Genomic DNA, 19,418 nt, shown 5'->3' with positions numbered 1-19,418 from the left:
TAACTAGAGGTTCTCTTAGTCATTTTGCTGAGATCTGCTCTTTATTCAAGGAGAGTTAACATACTTAGCTTTCAAACATCTGGACTCACATGGGAATTAGGGGAATGCTGAGGCTACAAGAATTCTCTGTGCCTGGTGCTGGTCCTTAATTCTTCAGCGTTTGCTTTTGTTTGGGGTTGGTTTTGGCTCTAAGCAGATCTAAACACTTTTAATTTATTCTATGAGAGAGAAACCAATATAATATCAAATACCCACATGTCAGACTCAACAATTCATAGCCAGAATGAATATTTGTCCTTTTGTTATAATAACTCTGTAGTGTTTTCACAAAAATGAATTTAAAAACAAAGACTGGCTGTTAAATTGTAAAGAAAAGAGATAATCGCTTAAAAATTGGATTTTTTTGTACGAGATGGATAATTTAGAATGTTGGCCAAATGGGTTCCATGCTATGCCTGTACTGCCCACTCTTCCGCGGAAACATCTGGTTCCCCAGTGTTCCCCAGTCTGACCCAGCTGTGCTGACCATCAGAACTGATGTTTTATAAACCGCCAAATAAACAAACAACCACATTTATACGCACTTCACGTCAACACGATCTGACGTACACCACTACTCAATATATTTGACGTAGATAAAAATATGGACAATCATATTTAAAATGTTTTTATAAAAGGAAATGTATTCACCGCCTGTGTATGCTTTCCCACACATTCATTCCAGTATATAGCATGGTGCCTGTTAGCTCCTGGGGTAGCAAATCTACACAATCTCCAACTCCACCGGGTGGGACAGACAGCATGTTTATGGAAAACTGCTTCTACGGGCCCAATTCCTAATGGAATCCAAAGACGGGCAAAAGCATTTCACTGACTACTCCTGACATGACTATGCAAATTCAGATCATCAAGACCACAGGCTGGTGAGTGGGAGGGGCCTCACCTGCGGTATACGCCGAAGCCGTGGTCATCGTTTTCCTGAAGGGCGTGACTGTCGCTGCTTTTTCAGCTTCCAGCTCAGCCACTGTCTTCGGCTTCTCTGGGGCGCCTTGAGGAATGTTTTTCGGTGTGGGAGCGGGGAAAATCACTTCGCCATCCTAACAGGAATTAGCAAAAAAGCATTTCTTAAGTCAATCCAGGGTTTTAAAAATAGGTTGGAGGGGGAAAAAACTGTTCTTTTAAAAATACTTTTAAATAAATTTGTACAGCCCTGGCCGGTGTGCTCAATGCTTCGAGCATCAGCCTGTACACCAAATGGTTGCGGGTTTGATTTCCGGTTGAGGGCATGTATCGGGGTTGCAGGTTTGATCAGGCCCTGTCCAGGTGTATGCAGGAGGCAACCAATCGATGTGTCTCTCTCACATCAATGTTCCTCTCTCTCTTTCTCTCTCTCTCTCATTTCACCCCCTTCCACTCTCTCTATAAAAATCAATTAAAAAATATCCTCGGGTGAGGATTAACAAAAAAATAAATAAGTAAAAATAAATAAATTCATATACTAGTAATTTATAAATTATCATTCTATAAGATAGATAAAAGCCTAAGTGACCATTACGACTGGTCAACAGAACAACCAGTCAACCGGTCACTATGATGCGCACTGACCAACAGAGAGCAGACGCTCAACGCAAGACCTGCCCCCTGGTGGTCAGTGTGCTCCCATAGCCAACCTCCCGCCCTCCCGCCAGCTGGCCCCGATCGCCCCAATCAGGACTGGGCAAGACGGCCCCAATGGCCCCAATTGCTGGCCAGGCCGAGGGACCCCACTTGTGCACAAATTCGTGCACCGGGCCTCTAGTTTTATATAAATATATAATGCATGTTTATGTAAATATGTTTGTGTTACACATACATGCATAGATACACAATTTGTATGTGCATAGAACACACATGAAAGAATACAAATCAAATCCTTAAAAGCACATAGGTTTGAGAAACATTTCATTTTCACTTTATTCAATTCTGATTTTTTGTTTTGCTTGTTTCCGTTTTTCAAAAGCTATGCATATTTTAGGTGTGTCATGTGTGTATATAAGTCTTTGCAATAGCTAAGTCATTCTGCATTTTTAAACAATTTTATTGGCAAAAAAGCAACACATCACTACTTTATTAGAATAGGTCCCAATTCCAAACTAGGATTCTTCCGTGGACAGACACCCTAAACCAAGTTTGCAATGAAAACTCAGGAAAGAACAGATCTCTGTACCCACCTTCATCACGACAGTTCCTCTAATGACGTGGCCCATTGTACCAAAGTCAAAGTCATCTTTCACTTCAAAGTAAAAGTTATCTTTGTCAGGGCTGATGGCCTTCAGGAGCTTGGTGATGTTGTTGGAGTACAGGGTGCTGGCCTGCGTGGCCATTCGGCTGGGGAGGTCTGTGTAGCCTATATGAGTAACTCCCTGAATAAACAAAAATGCAGTCAGAAAGGCCTATTCGTATGCTCCCATTCTTTCCAGGACAATTCACAGTCATAGGCAAGGCTACGTTTTGAAATTCTGTATCTTTATAAATACATACACATCCTCACAAACAAATATACATTTCAAAAGGACCTTTAAATGTGCCTATTTTTTATTTTTAAAATGTTCAGGCTTTGGTTTTTCTAAATACATAACGGAATAAACACTCACACAAATCCCTGGAGATGTGGGAATTGGTTCATAGAAGAGGAAGCTTTGAGCGATACCTTATGAACATACAGTTCTCCTGGCTTCGTGGTTTCAAAGTTTCCACCAGCCTCTGCAGCTAAATCCACAACAACTGAACCTTCCTTCATTGACTCGATCATTTCTCTACTAAATAAAACCGGAGCTTTTTTACCTAATAAAACCAAAGAAAACAGTACAAATTACATCATCATTTTTTAAAACTATATTCTGAGTATTGCAGTCGTCTCTGGGCACTCAGGAACTCAGCATCTGAAACTTAAACTCCTGCAAGAGACCCCTAAAGTCCATGCCACAGGTGAGAGTGGTCAATCTTAAGGAAGCATAGGACGTGAGCTGCAAAGCCAGGGCGGGGATGGAGCCAATCGCTCAGCATGGAAATCCCAGCACTGCTCTTCCCAAAGGGTTTACCTCCAGGACCACTCATGAGAGAGAAACATTTTGCTTGGTTTGTTTTTGGTTGTTGTTTTTTTTTAAAAAAAAAAAAAAAAGCATAATAATAAGCTATTAAGGAAACTATGTGCTCCCAAATTGGACAATTCATGAAGGTCACAAATGTCAAGGGAATATTCTATAGTAATATATGAGTTACAAAAGAGAAGCTTCCTAATCATTTTAGCAAACATCACCAGGTATTCCTGCATGTTATATTAATCTATCCTAATTTAACACAGGATAGCTCTGAGGAGAGTCAAGAAAGTGCTATGGATGCATGGTCTAATGAAGCTGATTTAGGCAGCCCTGTGGTGCACCAACACAACCCCTCCATCTCAGTAGAAAACGACTGTGGAGGCTAAGAGGGCTGTGTCCAGAAATGCAGAGATCCTGACCCAAGCTAAAGTCAAGCAGAGTACTTTTTTTTTCATGGGAAACCCCAAAAAAAAAAATCAAATGACCTTTATTATACAAATACATTTATACTTACATGTTGCCTAAAAACAGGTGGTTAAACCCCAAAAGACCCACAAATTTATCTGGTGGGCAAATGGTGACTCAAGCAAAGTACTTTCTATGTGAGCTCCACCCCTGGAACCAGAGGAAAATGTTCTCTGAATAATTAATTACTTGTCTAAGGAACCACAGAAAAAGCCAGGCCAGCAAAAACTTGGGTTTCACAAACCAAAGGCCTGGAGATACTCCTCAATGTACTAATGCCTACGAAACACATTGGTCAACGGCATATTTTAGCAGATTGGAGAAATCCCTAATGAGCTATTTAAAGAAGAAATCTAAAAACAATCTTTTACCTAATAATTAAAGAACATACTTATTTAGAAAACTTGGATTATGTTAATAATTTACCTCTCATAGCAGCAAATTTCCATGTAGCTAAAAGTCAAAATTTTACTACAACTCTATAAGCTATGGAAATTCTCACAAAACAATCTCACACTTGAATAACAGCATAAATAAGAAAATGTATAATAGTCTCATATAAATTATAACATGTGTGCCTTCCAATACATGTTAGATGTACATTAGCTACCAAAATTCCTAAAAAACTAATCAATGAATATTTATTACACATTCTGATTTTACCAGTTAATACAAAATGATTTAAAGGTTATCTTTAAAAACAGAAATAATACTGTTTATTTCTCAAGCCATTCAACTTAGCTCAGAACAAGGCTAATTCATAAGAGGGCCTCAATGGTCCAGCCGGTGTGGCTCAGTGGTTGAGTGTCAACCTATGAACCAGGAGGTCATGGTTTAATTCCCAGTCAGGGCAATCGAACCCAGGCCTGGGTTGTGGGCAAGAACCCCAATAGGGGGCAGGCAGCCAATCGATGATTCTCTCTCATCACTGATGTTTCTGTCTCTCCCCCTCCCTTCCTCTCTGAAATCAATAAAAAAAATTTTTTTAAAGAAAGAGCCTCAATGAAATGGTTATCTTCATAAAATTCAGATAAAACACAGGTCAGCCGTGTTTCTCCTCAGGGAGACCCATACCAGATCGCCTTCCATGGGTGCTGGTTCCTCACCCTCACGAGTATGTCCAGAGCCTGACAACCTCAGAGACCACCTTCGACATTCCACATGGTCCTTAAAAACATCTGACTTCCTACTGCAAACGTCGCTGAGCATTTCAGTCCCGAGTACGGTTCGCAAGACCAGGTGTCACCAATGGAAGAGAAGGGAATTAGGCTAATAGTCTACAGGCCAGACCCTACAGTGGGTGTTTCCTACATCTAGTCCTCAAGTAACTCTGCAAGGTAGAAATTTTTACCCGCTTTCAGAGATGAGGAATCTGAGAGACACATCTGCTGTTAAGCGGTGGTACCGGGAATCTCGATCTACTCATCTGTCTCCGAGTCAGGATCTGAGCCCCAATGAACAAATGAAATGCGACCAGATAAAATGACAAAAGTGGGGAGGAGGAAAAAGGCTGTTTGCTGCTCAGCAAATTCACAGTTCTTATGGGCTGAACTGTGCCCCTGGAAAATTCATGGTTTTGTTCTTAAATTTGTGTGTGTGTTAATTTAAGTAGAGTTGCATTTGTTCTATTAGCCCTGGAAGGCTAATGAAGTGTTCTCTTCTTCCCGAGCACACAGCTAGGCGACAATCCCCAGCTTCCCTCACAGTTAGATTTGGCCGTATGACTAACTCTTAGCAAAAGAAATGTGAGCAGGACTGGTGTGTGCCACTGCCAGAGTGTTATCCTGCACCTAGAAGGGTTCAGGAATCTGGAGAAGGGGCTGCGACGTAAATTAAATAAACTAGACATGAAATATAAATTTGGAATACATGGGAGAGCCAGATGGAGTTTAGCTTTTAGTAACTAAGTTCTCTCTGAATCTCCGGACCCAGGGCTTTGTATTCACACATTTTTGCCCTAAAGCAAAGCAAATACACATATCAAAGGTAAAGTTTGGTAAGCAGTAAAGTATTAGGTTGTTCATCTGTTTGGCCAGCAGCAGGTGATAACATGTAGATTTTCAGGTTTGGGGAATGCCCTCAGCTGTCTGGCAGCAGGCAATCATATGTATCTTCAGCCCTGCTTGAAGCCTCAAGGTTCACCAAACTTTTGATGATCTTCTTGCATTTATGACCTGCTGGAATTAGCCCCCAGCACGCCACGACTAGGCCTCCCACACACACTCCTCTGCGTCCCTGTCCTCGGCTGGCTGGAACAGAGACAGCGCCCAGAGTGGCCTGCACAGCTTCATGACGGTGATGGCCACATTGTCGCGCCTGAATCCCCCAGGGGACCACATGAAGAAGAGCTGCCCACCAATGTGTCAACCATCCACCACTGTTAATCAGCAAGAAGTACACTCTAGAATGTCTGAGCCATTACACACTTCGGGGTTAAGTTGTTATGCAGCTAGACCACGCTAACTGCTACTAAGCACAAGAAAGGATAGGGCAAGGGGGATGCAGGAGATGCAGAAATGCACAGGGTGGGAAGTTCTCGTTGTTAGCTCTAGCAGGGGCTGCTTCACCTAAGACAGCCTCCGCCTCCCCATCCTTTTCCACCCTTTTCCACTCGGGGACTACCTGCAGGGAGCACAGTGCTTCCCAATGTTGCAACATACTTTTGGACAAATAACAGACCAAAGCAGAATACAGTTCTGTAGCACACATTTTCCTAACAGAACATTTGTTAAATTTAGCCCCGTCTCTCACTAAATGTGCTCAAACACACTCTAAGAAGACAAGACTGATGAATGGAAACAGAAAACTCCCCATTTTGGCACCCTCCTCTCGATGACAAGTCGCCCTGTGGGTGTTGAAATCTACCAAGAGGTGCGTAGACAGCCGGTGATTACCAACCCTTGGTAACGATGTTGCAACATGTAAGTATTTCTCTCTGCCCTTCACAATTCTCAAAACCAATGAAACTTTGTAAAAGTAATATTATAAAATTCTACACAACTATTCTATACAATAATATATTTAAGGAAGAGGAGGATAGTAAATGAATCTGATTACTCAGTAAAAAAAAAAAGTTAGGCCCAGGTGGTGTAGCTCAGTTGGTTAAAGTGTCATCAGGATACCACAGTTGCATGTTCAATTCCCAGTCAGGGCACATTAAATAAGTGCAACAACAAATCAATGCCTCTCTCTCTCTCTTTCTCTCTCTCTCTCTCAAATCATTTTTTTAAGTTAAATAATTCAACTAAGTTGGAAATCACTGCTCTATATAGTTTTGTCCTGGAAGATCCTAATGCTTGCAGACGAAAGAACAGAGTCATCTGAAAAATAAACCTTTACTTTAGGGCAGGGGTGGGGAACGTCCAGCCTGAGGGCCATATAGGGCCCTGGAAATCATTTGGTCTGGCCCTGCCAAGGCATTAAGGGTGAATGAATTAAATGTTTGACCAAATAGAGCAAGCTAACTGTTAGGTTGATAATTCTGTATGGCCCACAAAGGATGTTATAAATCTCCAAATGGCCATTGGCAGAAAGAAGGTTCCCCACCCCTGCTTTAGGGGAAAACTTTGCTCAGTCATCAAAACAAAATTATCTTCGTGGAATTTAAAAAATGGAGAGTGCATCGCTGTAATCCTTCTCTTGTCTGAAAGAACAAGTTTGAAAATCAATGTGGAAAGTTCTTCTTTTGTGCTATATTTCTACTCCACATAAACGACATGGCCGCATCACTAGAGAGCCCATGCTGGTTTTCAGGAGAGCTCTCTCAGAGAGCTCCCCAACAGTCCAAGAAATCTTGGGAGTGGGGGAGTTGGAGATATCACACTCCCTGATTTCCAACTATAACACAAAGCTATAATAATCAAAACATGAGGTACTGGCACAAAAACAGATGCATAGATCAATTGAGCAGAATAGAGATCCCAACTTGTAAGGTCAATTAATCTATAACAAAGGAGGCAAAAACATACAATGGAGAAATAACAATCTCTTCAACAATGGTGCTGGGAAAAGTGGATACATAAAAAACCATGAAACTAAACCACTATCCCACACCATACACAAAAGCAAACTCAAAACAGGCTAAAGACTTAAATGTAAGACCTGCAAATATAAAACTCCTAGAAGAAAACACAGGTAATAAACTATTTGACATCAGTCTTAGTAATATCTTTCGGGTGTGTCCCCTCGAGCAGGGGAAACAAAAGCAAAATAAACAAACAGGACTTCATCAAATCAAAAAGCTGTGCACAGTAAAGGAAACCATCAACAAAACAAAAACACAACCTACCGATGGGAGAAGATATTTGCAAGTGACATAGCCAACAGGAATTAATATCCAAATTATATAAGGAATGCGTACAACTCCATAACAAAAAAATAAACAATCCTATCAAAAATGGGCAAAGGAGCCCTGGCCAGGTTGCTCTGTTGGTTGGAGTGTCCTCCCATACTCTGAAAGGTTGCAGGTTTGATTCCCAGGCAGGGTGAGTACAGGAGGCAACTGATGGATGTCTTTCTCTCTCTCACTCACTCTCTCTCTCTCTCAAATTAAAAAAAAAAATGGGTGAGGATTTTTAAAAATGGGCAAAGAACACAGAGACAGTTCTCAAAAGAAGATACACAGACAGTCAACAAACATGAGAAGATGCTCAACATCATGGGAAATTCAAATCAAAACCACTTCGCCTGCAGAATGGCTGTCATCAATAAATCAACAAACAAGAGTTGGCAAGGATGTGGAGAAACAGGAACCCTTGTGCACTGTTGGAGGGACGGCAAATTGGTACAGGCACTGTGGAAAACATTACGAAGATTCCTAAAAAGGCTAAAAATAGAACTACCTTACAGCTCAGCAAATACACTTCTGGATATGTATCGGAGGAAAATGAAAACGCTAGCTCCTCAGTCTTCAGTTACCCTCTGCAGTGTTCCTACCCAAAATGGAGCCAACGGAGCATTCTCCATCTTCCCTTGGATAACCCTGGAAAAATAACGGGATTGCACCAACCAAGACCTAAGGAAGGCCCCCAGGATCATCAGGGTGGCAACATCTGCTGAGCCACTATTGTGTGCCAGGCTGTGTGCCAAGCACGTGCCACCATGCCACCATGGGCAACAGCCAACACTCTCGCTGAGAGCACAGTGCGCAGCGCAGCTGAGAACCACTGGGATCTGAGGCACCGGCACAGGGCTGTGAATGGAGAAGGAGGGCTTACCACCCAGCGGGAGGCGGCAGAAACCAAATCTCAGATGGAGGAAGGAAGTGTTAACTAATGAGTAGGCTTTCGAGGGGCAGGGCAGAGCCGGGACACATTCCGAAGAGAGGGAACGGTGTGCAAAGGCCCGAAAGTCCTTGGTCTATTTGAGGAGATCACCGCGGCCAGCGTGACTGAAATCCGACCCAGAGAGCACTACATTAGCTGAACATGAGGCCCCAAAGCTAAATCAGGCCCGAAAGCTACATAAATACCCTACCCAGCAGTACAGACGTGGTAGCAAAGGTTGGGAGTATGGGGGTGACGAGACCCAATCCTGGTCATTTCAGATGCCTTTGCCGAATGATGCAGGGAACCCGGTGCTCCAAGACACAGTTATCAGTATTAAACAAAGCCCCAGGCTTTCCAATAGCTCCGGCTCAATCACACAGTGAGGGCCAGACCTGAGGCGGGGAAGGGGCAGCGGGAAAGCTTATGATTTTCAATGAGGTGGCCTTCAGGAAACCTTTACATGGAAGACTGTCTCTGGCAGGTAGACTTGGCCTGTGCTCCACGGTACTCCATTCTCCCTGGAATTCAGGTGACATCTGCCTGCACACGGTCAGTGCCAAAGCACCACGCTTGCTCCTCACCCCTTCCCACTCTCCCCTCCTTAACTCACTGATCAGATCTTCAACCTGATTCAGCCTCTTCCTGGTCAAATAGTCCAAGTCTATGAAAAGTCTCGCTAACAGAGTTCCAGGACACTAGGAATGCTAAAAATAATCATATATATATATGCCTAAGCACAAATGACCATTCGACCGCCGCTATGACGACATACAGACCACCAGGGGGCAGACGCTCAACGCAGGAGCTGCTGCCCCCTGGTGGTCAGTGCGCTTCCACAGCCAACCACCCTTGGTTGGCCAACCTCCTGTGGTCCCTCCCCTTGGCCAGTTGGCCCCAACTGGCCCCAATTGCTGGCCAGGCCAAGGGACCCCACCTGTGCATGAATTCGTGCACTGGGCCTCTAATAAAAATAATAACAGCAACAACAACAATAAAGCTCTCGTGTCTCAAAAGGTGTAGCAGGAAGATTATGAGCACAGCCTGAGCATGCCCAGAGCGGGGCTGCCTTACTTTCTAAGTAGTCTCGAAGGTCCAAGAGCTGGACAGGGAGGCTGGGAGCTGTCCTGTGTGCACAGTGCCACAACATGGGACAACCAGCAAGGCCCTCTCCTGACATCACCTACATCAGGTGAAATTCCAGCCTTGAACCAATTGCCCATCCCACTCCTGGGATCCAGATGATGGAACGCGTATGTGGTACAAAATCCCAGGCCGCACAATAATTTAGCTGGCTCCAGAAATATTTCATCCCACATACACCCCACACAAGCACAAGATCACTGTCTTTTCAAGCCCCCTGACGGATGTGCTCCTGGGAGAAAGGAAAAGTTCCCGAGTCCATTAGGTTGTAACCCGAAACGACCTGAGCACCTGTGTCCCTCTCAGCATTCTCACCCACCCAGGCCTCCAGGACGGCCACAAGGACTTGGTCTAAGGAATCTCAACTCGGAGAACTTCTGACATTTAACTTAATCTCCTCTGGACCCAACTCAAGAAAAGCCTTAGAATAACTTCTGCTCTAAGATCTTTCAGGAGTCGGACATGCCTCCAGGTGACCCATGCAAAGGCTCAGGACATAAACCTGCAGAGCTACATGCAAGGACACTGCTTTCCAAAGGGCATTTGGGCCTTTACACGATCTTTTCTATCTTTTTTCCTAGTACCCATGCTTTCCGGTTTCAGTCCTGGAGGGAGATAAAAGATCGTTAAAAATATATATATATATATTTATTTTTTGGTTTTCAAAAGAAAAAAAAATACCAGAAAGGTCCTTTTCAGACCAGCTTTCTGAGTGTGAGCTCTGGACCAATGCACTGGCCTCTCTGTACATTTAATGTGCTGAGGCGATCGTAGCTTCAGAAGAGGAACAGAGTAATAAAACTTCTTCAACAGTCTTCTTTCAGACTTGTTCTACTGGGGTAGCTCCATAGGTTAGGGTGCCGTCCTGCTACTTCAAGGTTGCGGGTTCAATCCCCGGTCAGAGCACATACAAGAAACAATCAATGAACACATAAACAAGTGGAACAATAAATCGATGCTTCTCTTGTTATACAATTTGACTTTCTACTAAAGTACACTTACTATAAACTACTTATAAAAAAAAATAAAATATTATGGGGGGCAGGCCCTAAAAGTCAGTATGTGTTTTATATGAGAAATCTTGCTGCCCTAGCCGGTTTGGCTCAGTGGATAGAGTGTCAGCCTGCAGACTGAAGGGTCCCGGGTTCATTTCCAGTCAAGGGCACATGCCTGGGTTGCGGGCTCGATCCCCAGTTAGAGGGAGGAGGGAGGGGTATGCAGGAGGCAGCTGATCAATGATTCTCTCATTGATGTTTCTATCTCTCTCTCCCTCTCCCTTCCTCTCTGAAATCAATAAAAATATATTTTCTTTAAAAAAGAAGTCTTGAGTTCTAGCACTCACTTCGAGCTTGATGATCAATAATAATTCTATACACTGTATCCAAACTATCCTGTTCTTTAGTAAGGTCTGGCTTGACTAGATCTAGCTTCAGGGCCTCGTTTACTCCCTGAACAAATGTTTTAGCACCCTCTGCTGGCCACTTGTCGCATCTAGTCAGCAGCTGCCTTTCAAAGGTCAGATGGCACAGCAAGGCTACCCACCCCTCCCCCAAGCCACCTGTGCAACAGCTGAGCCAGGCGCCACTGCGACAGAAGGACGAATCCTGAGCGCTCTCCTGCACTGCCTGTTCACGAGTCGTGTCCTGCTGGACGATTTCACAACCACCACCTGGGCCCCTGGCTGGCCGGCTCTACACCCACCTCCAGGCCTCATTTCTACACACACAGACTCTTCAGGGGGCTGAGCCCATAGGGGCCCCCTGCCCGGCTGCTTATCCTGCCATCTCAGGTGGGATGGGGGTGTATGGAGAGACCACCCCACCTATCAGGTTTCATCTGGACACACAGAGGACAGAAAGAAGAGCTTGGAGGCACGTACTGCCCCACAAGCTCATGGATATGATCAAATTCTTGCCCTTGCGATTATCATAGCCAGATTTTGGGGGGAAAGGGTGTTAGAACTTCTCCTTTCCCGTGACTTCTGGACAAAGCAACTTCTAATTTTCCAGTCCCCTAGAGAAAGCGAGGTTCCGTTAATAGGCTCTAACACAAGGAACCATAAACCCTATGAGATTTCAGAAAAGAAAAAAATTAGAGTCATCATGGTATTCATTATTCAATAACACGTGGAAAGAACATAAGAAGAGAAGAGCTGCCCAGCTGGCATGGTTCAGTGGTTGGGCATCAACCCATGAACCAGGAGGTCATGGTTCGATTCCCGGTCAAGGGCACATGCCCAGGTTGTGGGCTCGATCCCCAGTGAGGGCCTGCAGGAGGCAGCTGATTCGTTATTCTCTCATCATTGATGTTTCTATATATATAAAACAAGAGAAGAGCTAAGAATATAAAAGGTGGAGAGTTTCTTCACTCCCAAATCTTGCTAGATCGAGTTAGTGTTTATTGAGTAAATAAGTGTTTATTAGTTGGACACCATCATCTATTGAGTGAAAAATACTCTTTAGAAGGGGATGTAATACTGGACTAGAAAGTAATTCCTGATATCCAAAGAGCACACAATTTGGTTACAAAGACCAAACATGTCAAAGGACATAATTAAAAGCGACAAAGTGCCCTATCCTTTAGTAAAAATATATATACTGGAAGTTACATAAATATACACACAGCCTCCGAAACCGGTTTGGCTCAGTGGATAGAGCGTCGGCCTGCGGACTGAAGGGTCCCAGGTTCGATTCCGGTCAAGGGCATGTACCTTGGTTGCGGGCACATTCCTGGTGGGAGATGTGCAGGAGGCCAAAGCTCCCCTGTCTTTCTCTCTCACATATGAAAAAATAATCATCAAAATATTAGTAAGGGTCTCATCTCTCTTGGAACTTCTGATCTGTTCATTTTTCCTCCCTATTTTTCAGTACCGTTTGAATTTCCTACAATAAAAAAGTAGCATCTTGCGGGGGGGGGGCGGGGGGGGGGGGTTGGGGGTTAATGGGAAATGAGGACACATTTGTAATACCTTAACCAATAATGAAATTTAAAAAAAAAAAGTAGCACCTTAACAAAGAGAACAGAAATAAATTAAAAGCCAACTTACCAAGGGTATAAACAGAGAAAATTATGTACAAATATAATCTTGTACATAGACTGTGATCTACGAACACAGATAAAAATACACAGAAAAAAGACTAGAAGCAAAGAGACCAAATTACTAACGACCGTTTTTCTCTAGGGCTATTGTGATTTTGTCTTTTCTGCCTCTCGTGTGCTTTCTCATTTACTAGAAAGCAAGTCAATCTTTACTTGAAGAAATTCACTCGTTCAACAGTGATCAACCCTCATCTGAAGAAGTCATAGTGAAAGTGCTGCGGGACCAGGGGCCGGACACACCTGGGATGAGGGCGGTGCTGATGAGAATATCCACCTCCTTGCACTGCTGAGCGAACAGCTTCATTTCAGCCTCAATGAACTCCTTGGACATCTCCTTCGCGTACCCGCCTTGGCCCTCGCCCGACTCCTTCAAGTCCACCTCCAAGGGCTCAGCACCGAGAGACTTGAACTGCTCCAAGGCCGCGGCCCTGGTGAGCGTTGAGGGAAAGCAGCGGTTATTTTAGGCCCTTGACACAGAACCAAGATCATGCACGCAGACATTTTTTAAAAGAAAAAACTGTATATAGTCAAAAGTGGAGACTTTCTTTTGATGTCTCTGATTGGACTGTTTCAATGTTTTTCTAAAGGAAGTTAATGCTTTTATGATAAATATTTTTTCGAGGGGGGAAAAAAACTATAGAGAATCCCAACTCCTTAGTCAAATTACAAAAGGAATGTTACTATTACCATCTCCAGTAATCGATTGTCTCTGTGGCTCCATTATCAATAAGGATTGGAGTTCTGACCTACATTAAGATTCGCCTTCATTCAAATCACTCAAGTGGAGGTTTTCATCTGTAAATGTTCTGACTTGTGGGGACTTTTCCCAAATAAATGACTCTTTTACTTAGGCATGTTTTACTGAAGTGATTTTTGTCCATAGTCCTATTAAATTGTGTTTGAAAAAAAGCAACTTGTAAGTGGTATAAATGGCAAATGTAAAAAGCCAACACATTCAAATTATGTAAAACTACATTCCATTATTTTAAAAAAAAAAAAAATGCTGACCAAGCATTGTGCACTGGTTGGAAAACCGGAGCCAACAGATCTCAGCTCTGTGATAGACAGTGTTTAACCCAACAACACCCATCCCACGGTGAATCCCAAACCTCCCTGATGACAATAATCACTGCAGCTACCTGCTAACAGTTCAAATTCCCAGGCCACTTCCCAGACCCATTAAATTCCAATCTCAGCCCAGGCCGGGTAGCTCAATTGGTTAGAGCATCATCTCAATATACCAAGGTTGCAGGTTCAATCCTTGGTCAGGGCACATTCAAGAATCAACCAATGGATGCATAAATAAGTGGAACAAAAAATCGATGATATTCTCTCTCTCTCTTTCTCTCTCTCTCTCTCTCTCTCTCCCCCCCCCCCCCCCCCGCCCCCCATATCAATAAGTAAAATTTTTTTTAAAAAAACCTGAGTATGGTGTTAGTTTTCAAGTCTTTTGTTTTATTTTGTTTTTAAATTATTTCTGCTGAACTGAGTCTCGGTCCTTACATTTTCTTCCACTAAGAAATACTTTTTCACTTTTAGTTCACTTTGAAAAACTGGAAATATTTGAAGAGCTTATAGAGCAGTTCTCAACATGCTACTTAAATTTATAAACTCTAAGGACAGCACCGCATCCACCTGAAACAAGATTTTGACCTTGACAGCAGTCACCAGTGAAGCACTCACCTCGTGTCGAATCCTCGAACAATGGCCCCCATGGATTTGGCTGCACCCGCAGAGGCAAGCCCAGCAACGCCACCACCAACTATCAGAATCTAGGACAGAGGGCAGAACCGGCGTGTTTTCAATGAAGTTCATTATCAACGGATTCTGAAAAATCACCCGCTAGTACCGTCAGTGTCTGGTACACAGTCAGAGCTCAAAAATAAACCAGGCAGTGCTGGTGGCAGCCATCAGCCCTCACTCAACGTTCTGAACGATAGACAACTCTAACTGAAGGCCACCGCTTTTTATTTATTTCTTCCTTTTTACTAAATTTATTGGGGTGACGCAGGTTAACATTACACAGGTGTCAGGTGCAAAATTAATTCTGTAAGACATCATCTGCACACTGTATTGTGCGTTCACTGCCCCAAGTCAAGTCTCCTTCCATCATCATCAATGCCCCCTCTATCCTCCACCCCCTCCCCCAAGCCACTGTCGTAAAGTTTATCTAAAGAACACTGCTGGCAAAGGACAACGACCTTCACTGAAAATAGCCCGACAATCAGCAGCTCAGTGTCAAAGCTACAGCCAGCAAGATCCACAGTATGTGTGCAAAAGGTTAACAGGTTCTTCACTCTACGCCAGAGCTTCTCCCACTGACATTCCCAGTGTAGCCAGCATTCTAGCTACCCCTCCCCTCGCCAATGCTCAGGTCTGACTATGTTCATAAAGTATCAAAGTAAGTTGCAAAGATGGGTACAACCTCGGGGAGCCCACTTACTCCAACCCCGAATTGAGCTCAAATGCTTCTGAAAGGAAGAGCAGGTGATCAAGCACCTAATTTTGAACCAATTTGAATGGATGGTAGCTGAAATATAAAGCAATGTAATCAATCTCCCTAACCCTGGGAGGACCCGAGCCAAGGAAACCAAAGAATTCCTCAGAAACTAGAGTGTCCCCTGCCTCCTAAGAAACAAAATAAGGAAAATGCTGTCTGTGGTGTGAAAAGTCCTATTATGCTTCCCAGTCAATGGAAGGTAACTCCTTGTTGCTATGGAAGGAAGGAAGGGAGGGAGGGAGGGAGGAAGGAAGGAAGGAAGGAAGGGAGGGAGGGAGGGAATAAGGGAGGGAGGGAGAAGCCACCCACAGAAACTGAAGTTTATAAGTTCCTACCCACCCATCATGTCCACGCTTCCTTCCCACTCTTTAAGACTATACAAGTCAACTGTGCTCCAGTGCCCTCCGCCCTGGGCAGTGTCTCAGAAGTCCTATGAAAATTGCTCTCAATGGTGATGGTTTGTTTGTCAGGGCGGGGAGAGAGAGGGAGGACTCTACGGGAAAGGTGACAAAGAGGGACCAGAGGGAACAAACGGGCTCTGGGCTCCAGGGCCCGCCCCTCAGTTGTACCCACTGAGCCGCTGATTGTCAGGCTATTCTCAGTGAAGGTCGTTGGCCTTTGAGTGTCATTGCTAAAACAATGACATGAAATAAAATAAGTGAAAATCACAGGAGAGGCCAAGTTAGCCTCAATCAGAAATAACAGAAGACTCCACAATTTAAAAGAGGGAATGGCACTAGAATCAAGTGATATAATCTTAGAAAAGGAATGTATTCTTTCTCTCCACCTAAACACCTGTCATTCTCTCCTCCCGCCTGTTTAAAGCAATTAACTAGATTTCTCAAAGCTGATATGGCGGGGTTTTTGTTGTTTTTTTGTTTCGCGGTGTGGTTTTGTGTGTGTGTGTGTTCACTCTTCTAGGTCAGTGGTCAGCAAACTCATTAGTCAACAGAGCCAAATATCAGCAGTACTTCTTCAAAATAGACTCGCCCAGCCCAAAAACCGACTTCTGCGCATGGGCCATGAAGTTTCAATCGCACTGTACATGCGCGCCCACACGTGGTATTTTGTGGAAGAGCCACACTCAAGGGGCCAAAGAGCCACATGTGGCTCCCGAGCCGATAACTGCCGACCACGCTTCTAGGTGATTTACTTTGTGTGAGAACTTCGGGTTTATAATGACAAAGTGCTTTAGAGCAGGAAGCACCCCACAGACAGGTACACCCGCAGGTGGATGACAACAGGTCAGGTCCTGTCTCCTGCACATTATCCTGTCAGGATAATGACCTGCTTACCCTCTCAGTTAGTGTACGCAGTGTTGAGGGGTCACACGGAACCCACTCTTCCACCCAGCCATGCCCACCTCTCGGCCCCTCTCCTCTGCTCTCGATCTCAATGAAAGAAAGCGCACCCGTGCCCCTGCCAAATATCCCGGTTACACCACCTCCCATTTCCTGTCCTCATGACCCAACATTCGGCAAAAAGTGAGGAAACCAAGACAATCTTTTCAATGAACCAAAATGTCGCAATCATTGGGAAATCGAGAATTTGCTGGGGGAGAAAAAGAAAGAATTTGCTGAGTGGCATCTTGAAACTGTTTTTAAAAATAGTAGTAAACGGGCTCCACAGAACAAGTCATCCAAAATCCCTTTAAGAATGCAAGTTAGCCGAAACCGGTTTGGCTCAGTGGATAGAGCGTCGGCCTGCGGACTGAAGGGTCCCAGGTTCGATTCTGATCAAGGGCATGTACCTGGGTTTCGGGCACATCCCCAGTGGGAGATGTGCAGAAGGCAGCTGATCGATGTTTCTCTCTCATCGATGTTTCTAACTCTCTCTCTCCCTTCCTCTCTGTAAAAAATCAATAAAATATATATTTTAAAAAAAAAGAATGCAAGTTAGTGCGGCAAAAGCAGAAAAAGGACTGACTAGAACATCTGGAAACATCAACGTGCTTTTTCTCGAGCCATCTTAAGTGGCTCGGAGGCTCCGCCATCTATCTGTACCTGCCACAAGTCACCCGTGAGAAGTTAACACGCAACAAACATGGGAAAATAGCTGCCTTTCCAAACTACACACCCCCTCACCTTTAATTCATTCATATTATGAAGAAACATCAAGTTTTCTCTACCTTAGCTGGAGGGACCTTTCCGGCAGCCGTGATCTGACCAGTAAAAAACCGTCCAAAGTGATTTGCTGCTAGTACAACGGCCTTGTAACTTAAAAAAAGAAAAGAAACAAATACATGAATAATTCCATAAAATGAGCGATTCCATCATATGAAAGACGTGAGCCTCTTATAGCATCATAAGTCACCAATGACATGCTAATCATCAAAGGATGATAGCTAACATTTTATATGGCACCTGCTATGTGTCAAAAACAGTTCCAAGTGCTGTGTACATACTTACGCCTTTAACCTTCATGACGTGGTATGGATAGGTTATTCTCTTCACTTATTCTCTTCACTTCACAGGTGAGGAGACTGACACACAGAGATGAAGAGACTGGCCCAAGCCCTCTGCTGGTTTGGCTCAGTAGATAGAGCATCGGCCTGCGGACTGAAGGGTCCCAGGTTTAATTCTGGTCAAGGGCACATGCCCGGGTTGCAGGCACAATCCCCAGTGGGGGGCATGCAGGAGGCAGCTGATCAATGATTCTCTCATCATTGACGTCTCTATCTCTCTCCCTCCCCCTTCCTCTCTGAAATAAATTAAAATACTTTTTTAAAAAAGAGAGAGACTTGCCGAAGGTCCCTCAGCTAGTAACCGGCAGAGCCAGAAGTGTAACCCCAGCATCCTGCCCAGGAGGCATATGCTAATCCATGACGCTCCCAGGCCTCTTTCTAACAAACACTGCAGAAAGCCTGTTGTGATAAATTAGACATGAAGGAAAGACAAGAAACCGCTCACAATGGTTTTCTTTGGGTGCTGAGACAACATGTATTTCAAACTTTTTGTTTTACTTTATTACAGTGTCCAAAGTTTCTTTGGTGACTACATCGTATGTATAAGAACAGAGGGAAAACTTTAAAATTAAAAGATTAGATTAGCAATATGCTTGCACATAATAAAATTCCAATTCCAGCCTCAGACCACTAAAAATACCACTTCCCCTGATCTCTACAGGTTGAAAGCATGGGATTTTGAGACAGTGACCTCAGTTCAAGTCCAGTTCTACCACCAACATGCTCTGTGACCTTGGGCAACCTTCTTTAATTCACTCATCCTTGGTTTCCCCACGTATAAAGCAGAGACAAAAAACAGCCTCTCTTAGTGTTGTAATGAAGATGAAATAAGATAATGTACTTACCTACAGCTTGTCACAGTAAGTGCTGACTAACTACGAGTGTTTTTTGCTAAAGAAATACGCTATGCGCCCTAACCGGTTTGGCTCAGTGGATAGAACGTCGGCCTGCAGACTCAAGGGTCCCAGGTTCGATTCCCGTCAAGGGCATGTACCTTGGTTGCGGGCACATACCCAGTGGGGAGTGTGCAGGAGGCAGCTGATCAATGTTTCTCTCTCATCGATGTTTCTAACTCTCTATCCCTCTCCCTTGCTCTCTGTAAAAAATCAATAAAATATATTTTTTTTAAAAAAGAAATACGCTATGCACTTTTGCACTTTTGTACCTTCTCACTTGGTAATAAACACGCTATCTGACTGTTATACAACTGCTTAATGATAAACTCCACCCTCTAGCTGACAATAAAACCTTTCCTTAATAATATCTTTATAAAATACTTGACATAATAATTGGTGCAAAAGCATGCACTATTTTAAGTTAAATTACACGAAAAGCAGGAAATAATATTTTAGAGATTACATGATGTGTTCATCTATTTCTGAATCCAAGTGATGGAAATTTTC

At 43.7% G+C, this 19,418-nt stretch overlaps 1 protein-coding gene across 4 annotated transcripts in view; it reads right to left on the bottom strand.

Annotated features, from left to right (window-relative positions):
• NNT (nicotinamide nucleotide transhydrogenase) overlaps nt 1-19,418 on the bottom strand; it is a 78,828-nt gene that overhangs the window by 43,114 nt on the left and 16,296 nt on the right. For all 4 annotated transcript variants that reach the window (XM_070411878.1, XM_070411876.1, XM_070411877.1 and 1 more), the window contains exons 5-10: nt 17,680-17,767; nt 14,735-14,823; nt 13,292-13,479; nt 2,690-2,823; nt 2,211-2,402; nt 944-1,097 (exon numbers count right to left, since the gene is read on the bottom strand). In XM_070411878.1, the coding sequence (XP_070267979.1) occupies nt 944-1,097; nt 2,211-2,402; nt 2,690-2,823; nt 13,292-13,479; nt 14,735-14,823; nt 17,680-17,767 (845 nt within the window). The remainder of the gene's footprint in view (nt 1-943; nt 1,098-2,210; nt 2,403-2,689; nt 2,824-13,291; nt 13,480-14,734; nt 14,824-17,679; nt 17,768-19,418) is intronic.

This window comes from Myotis yumanensis, unplaced genomic scaffold (genome assembly GCF_028538775.1).
Source record: "Myotis yumanensis isolate MYYU_CA2020_CCGP unplaced genomic scaffold, mMyoYum1.0.hap1 SCAF_4, whole genome shotgun sequence".
Taxonomy (NCBI): domain Eukaryota; kingdom Metazoa; phylum Chordata; class Mammalia; order Chiroptera; family Vespertilionidae; genus Myotis; species Myotis yumanensis.
This window is presented reverse-complemented; position numbering and strand designations above follow the sequence as displayed.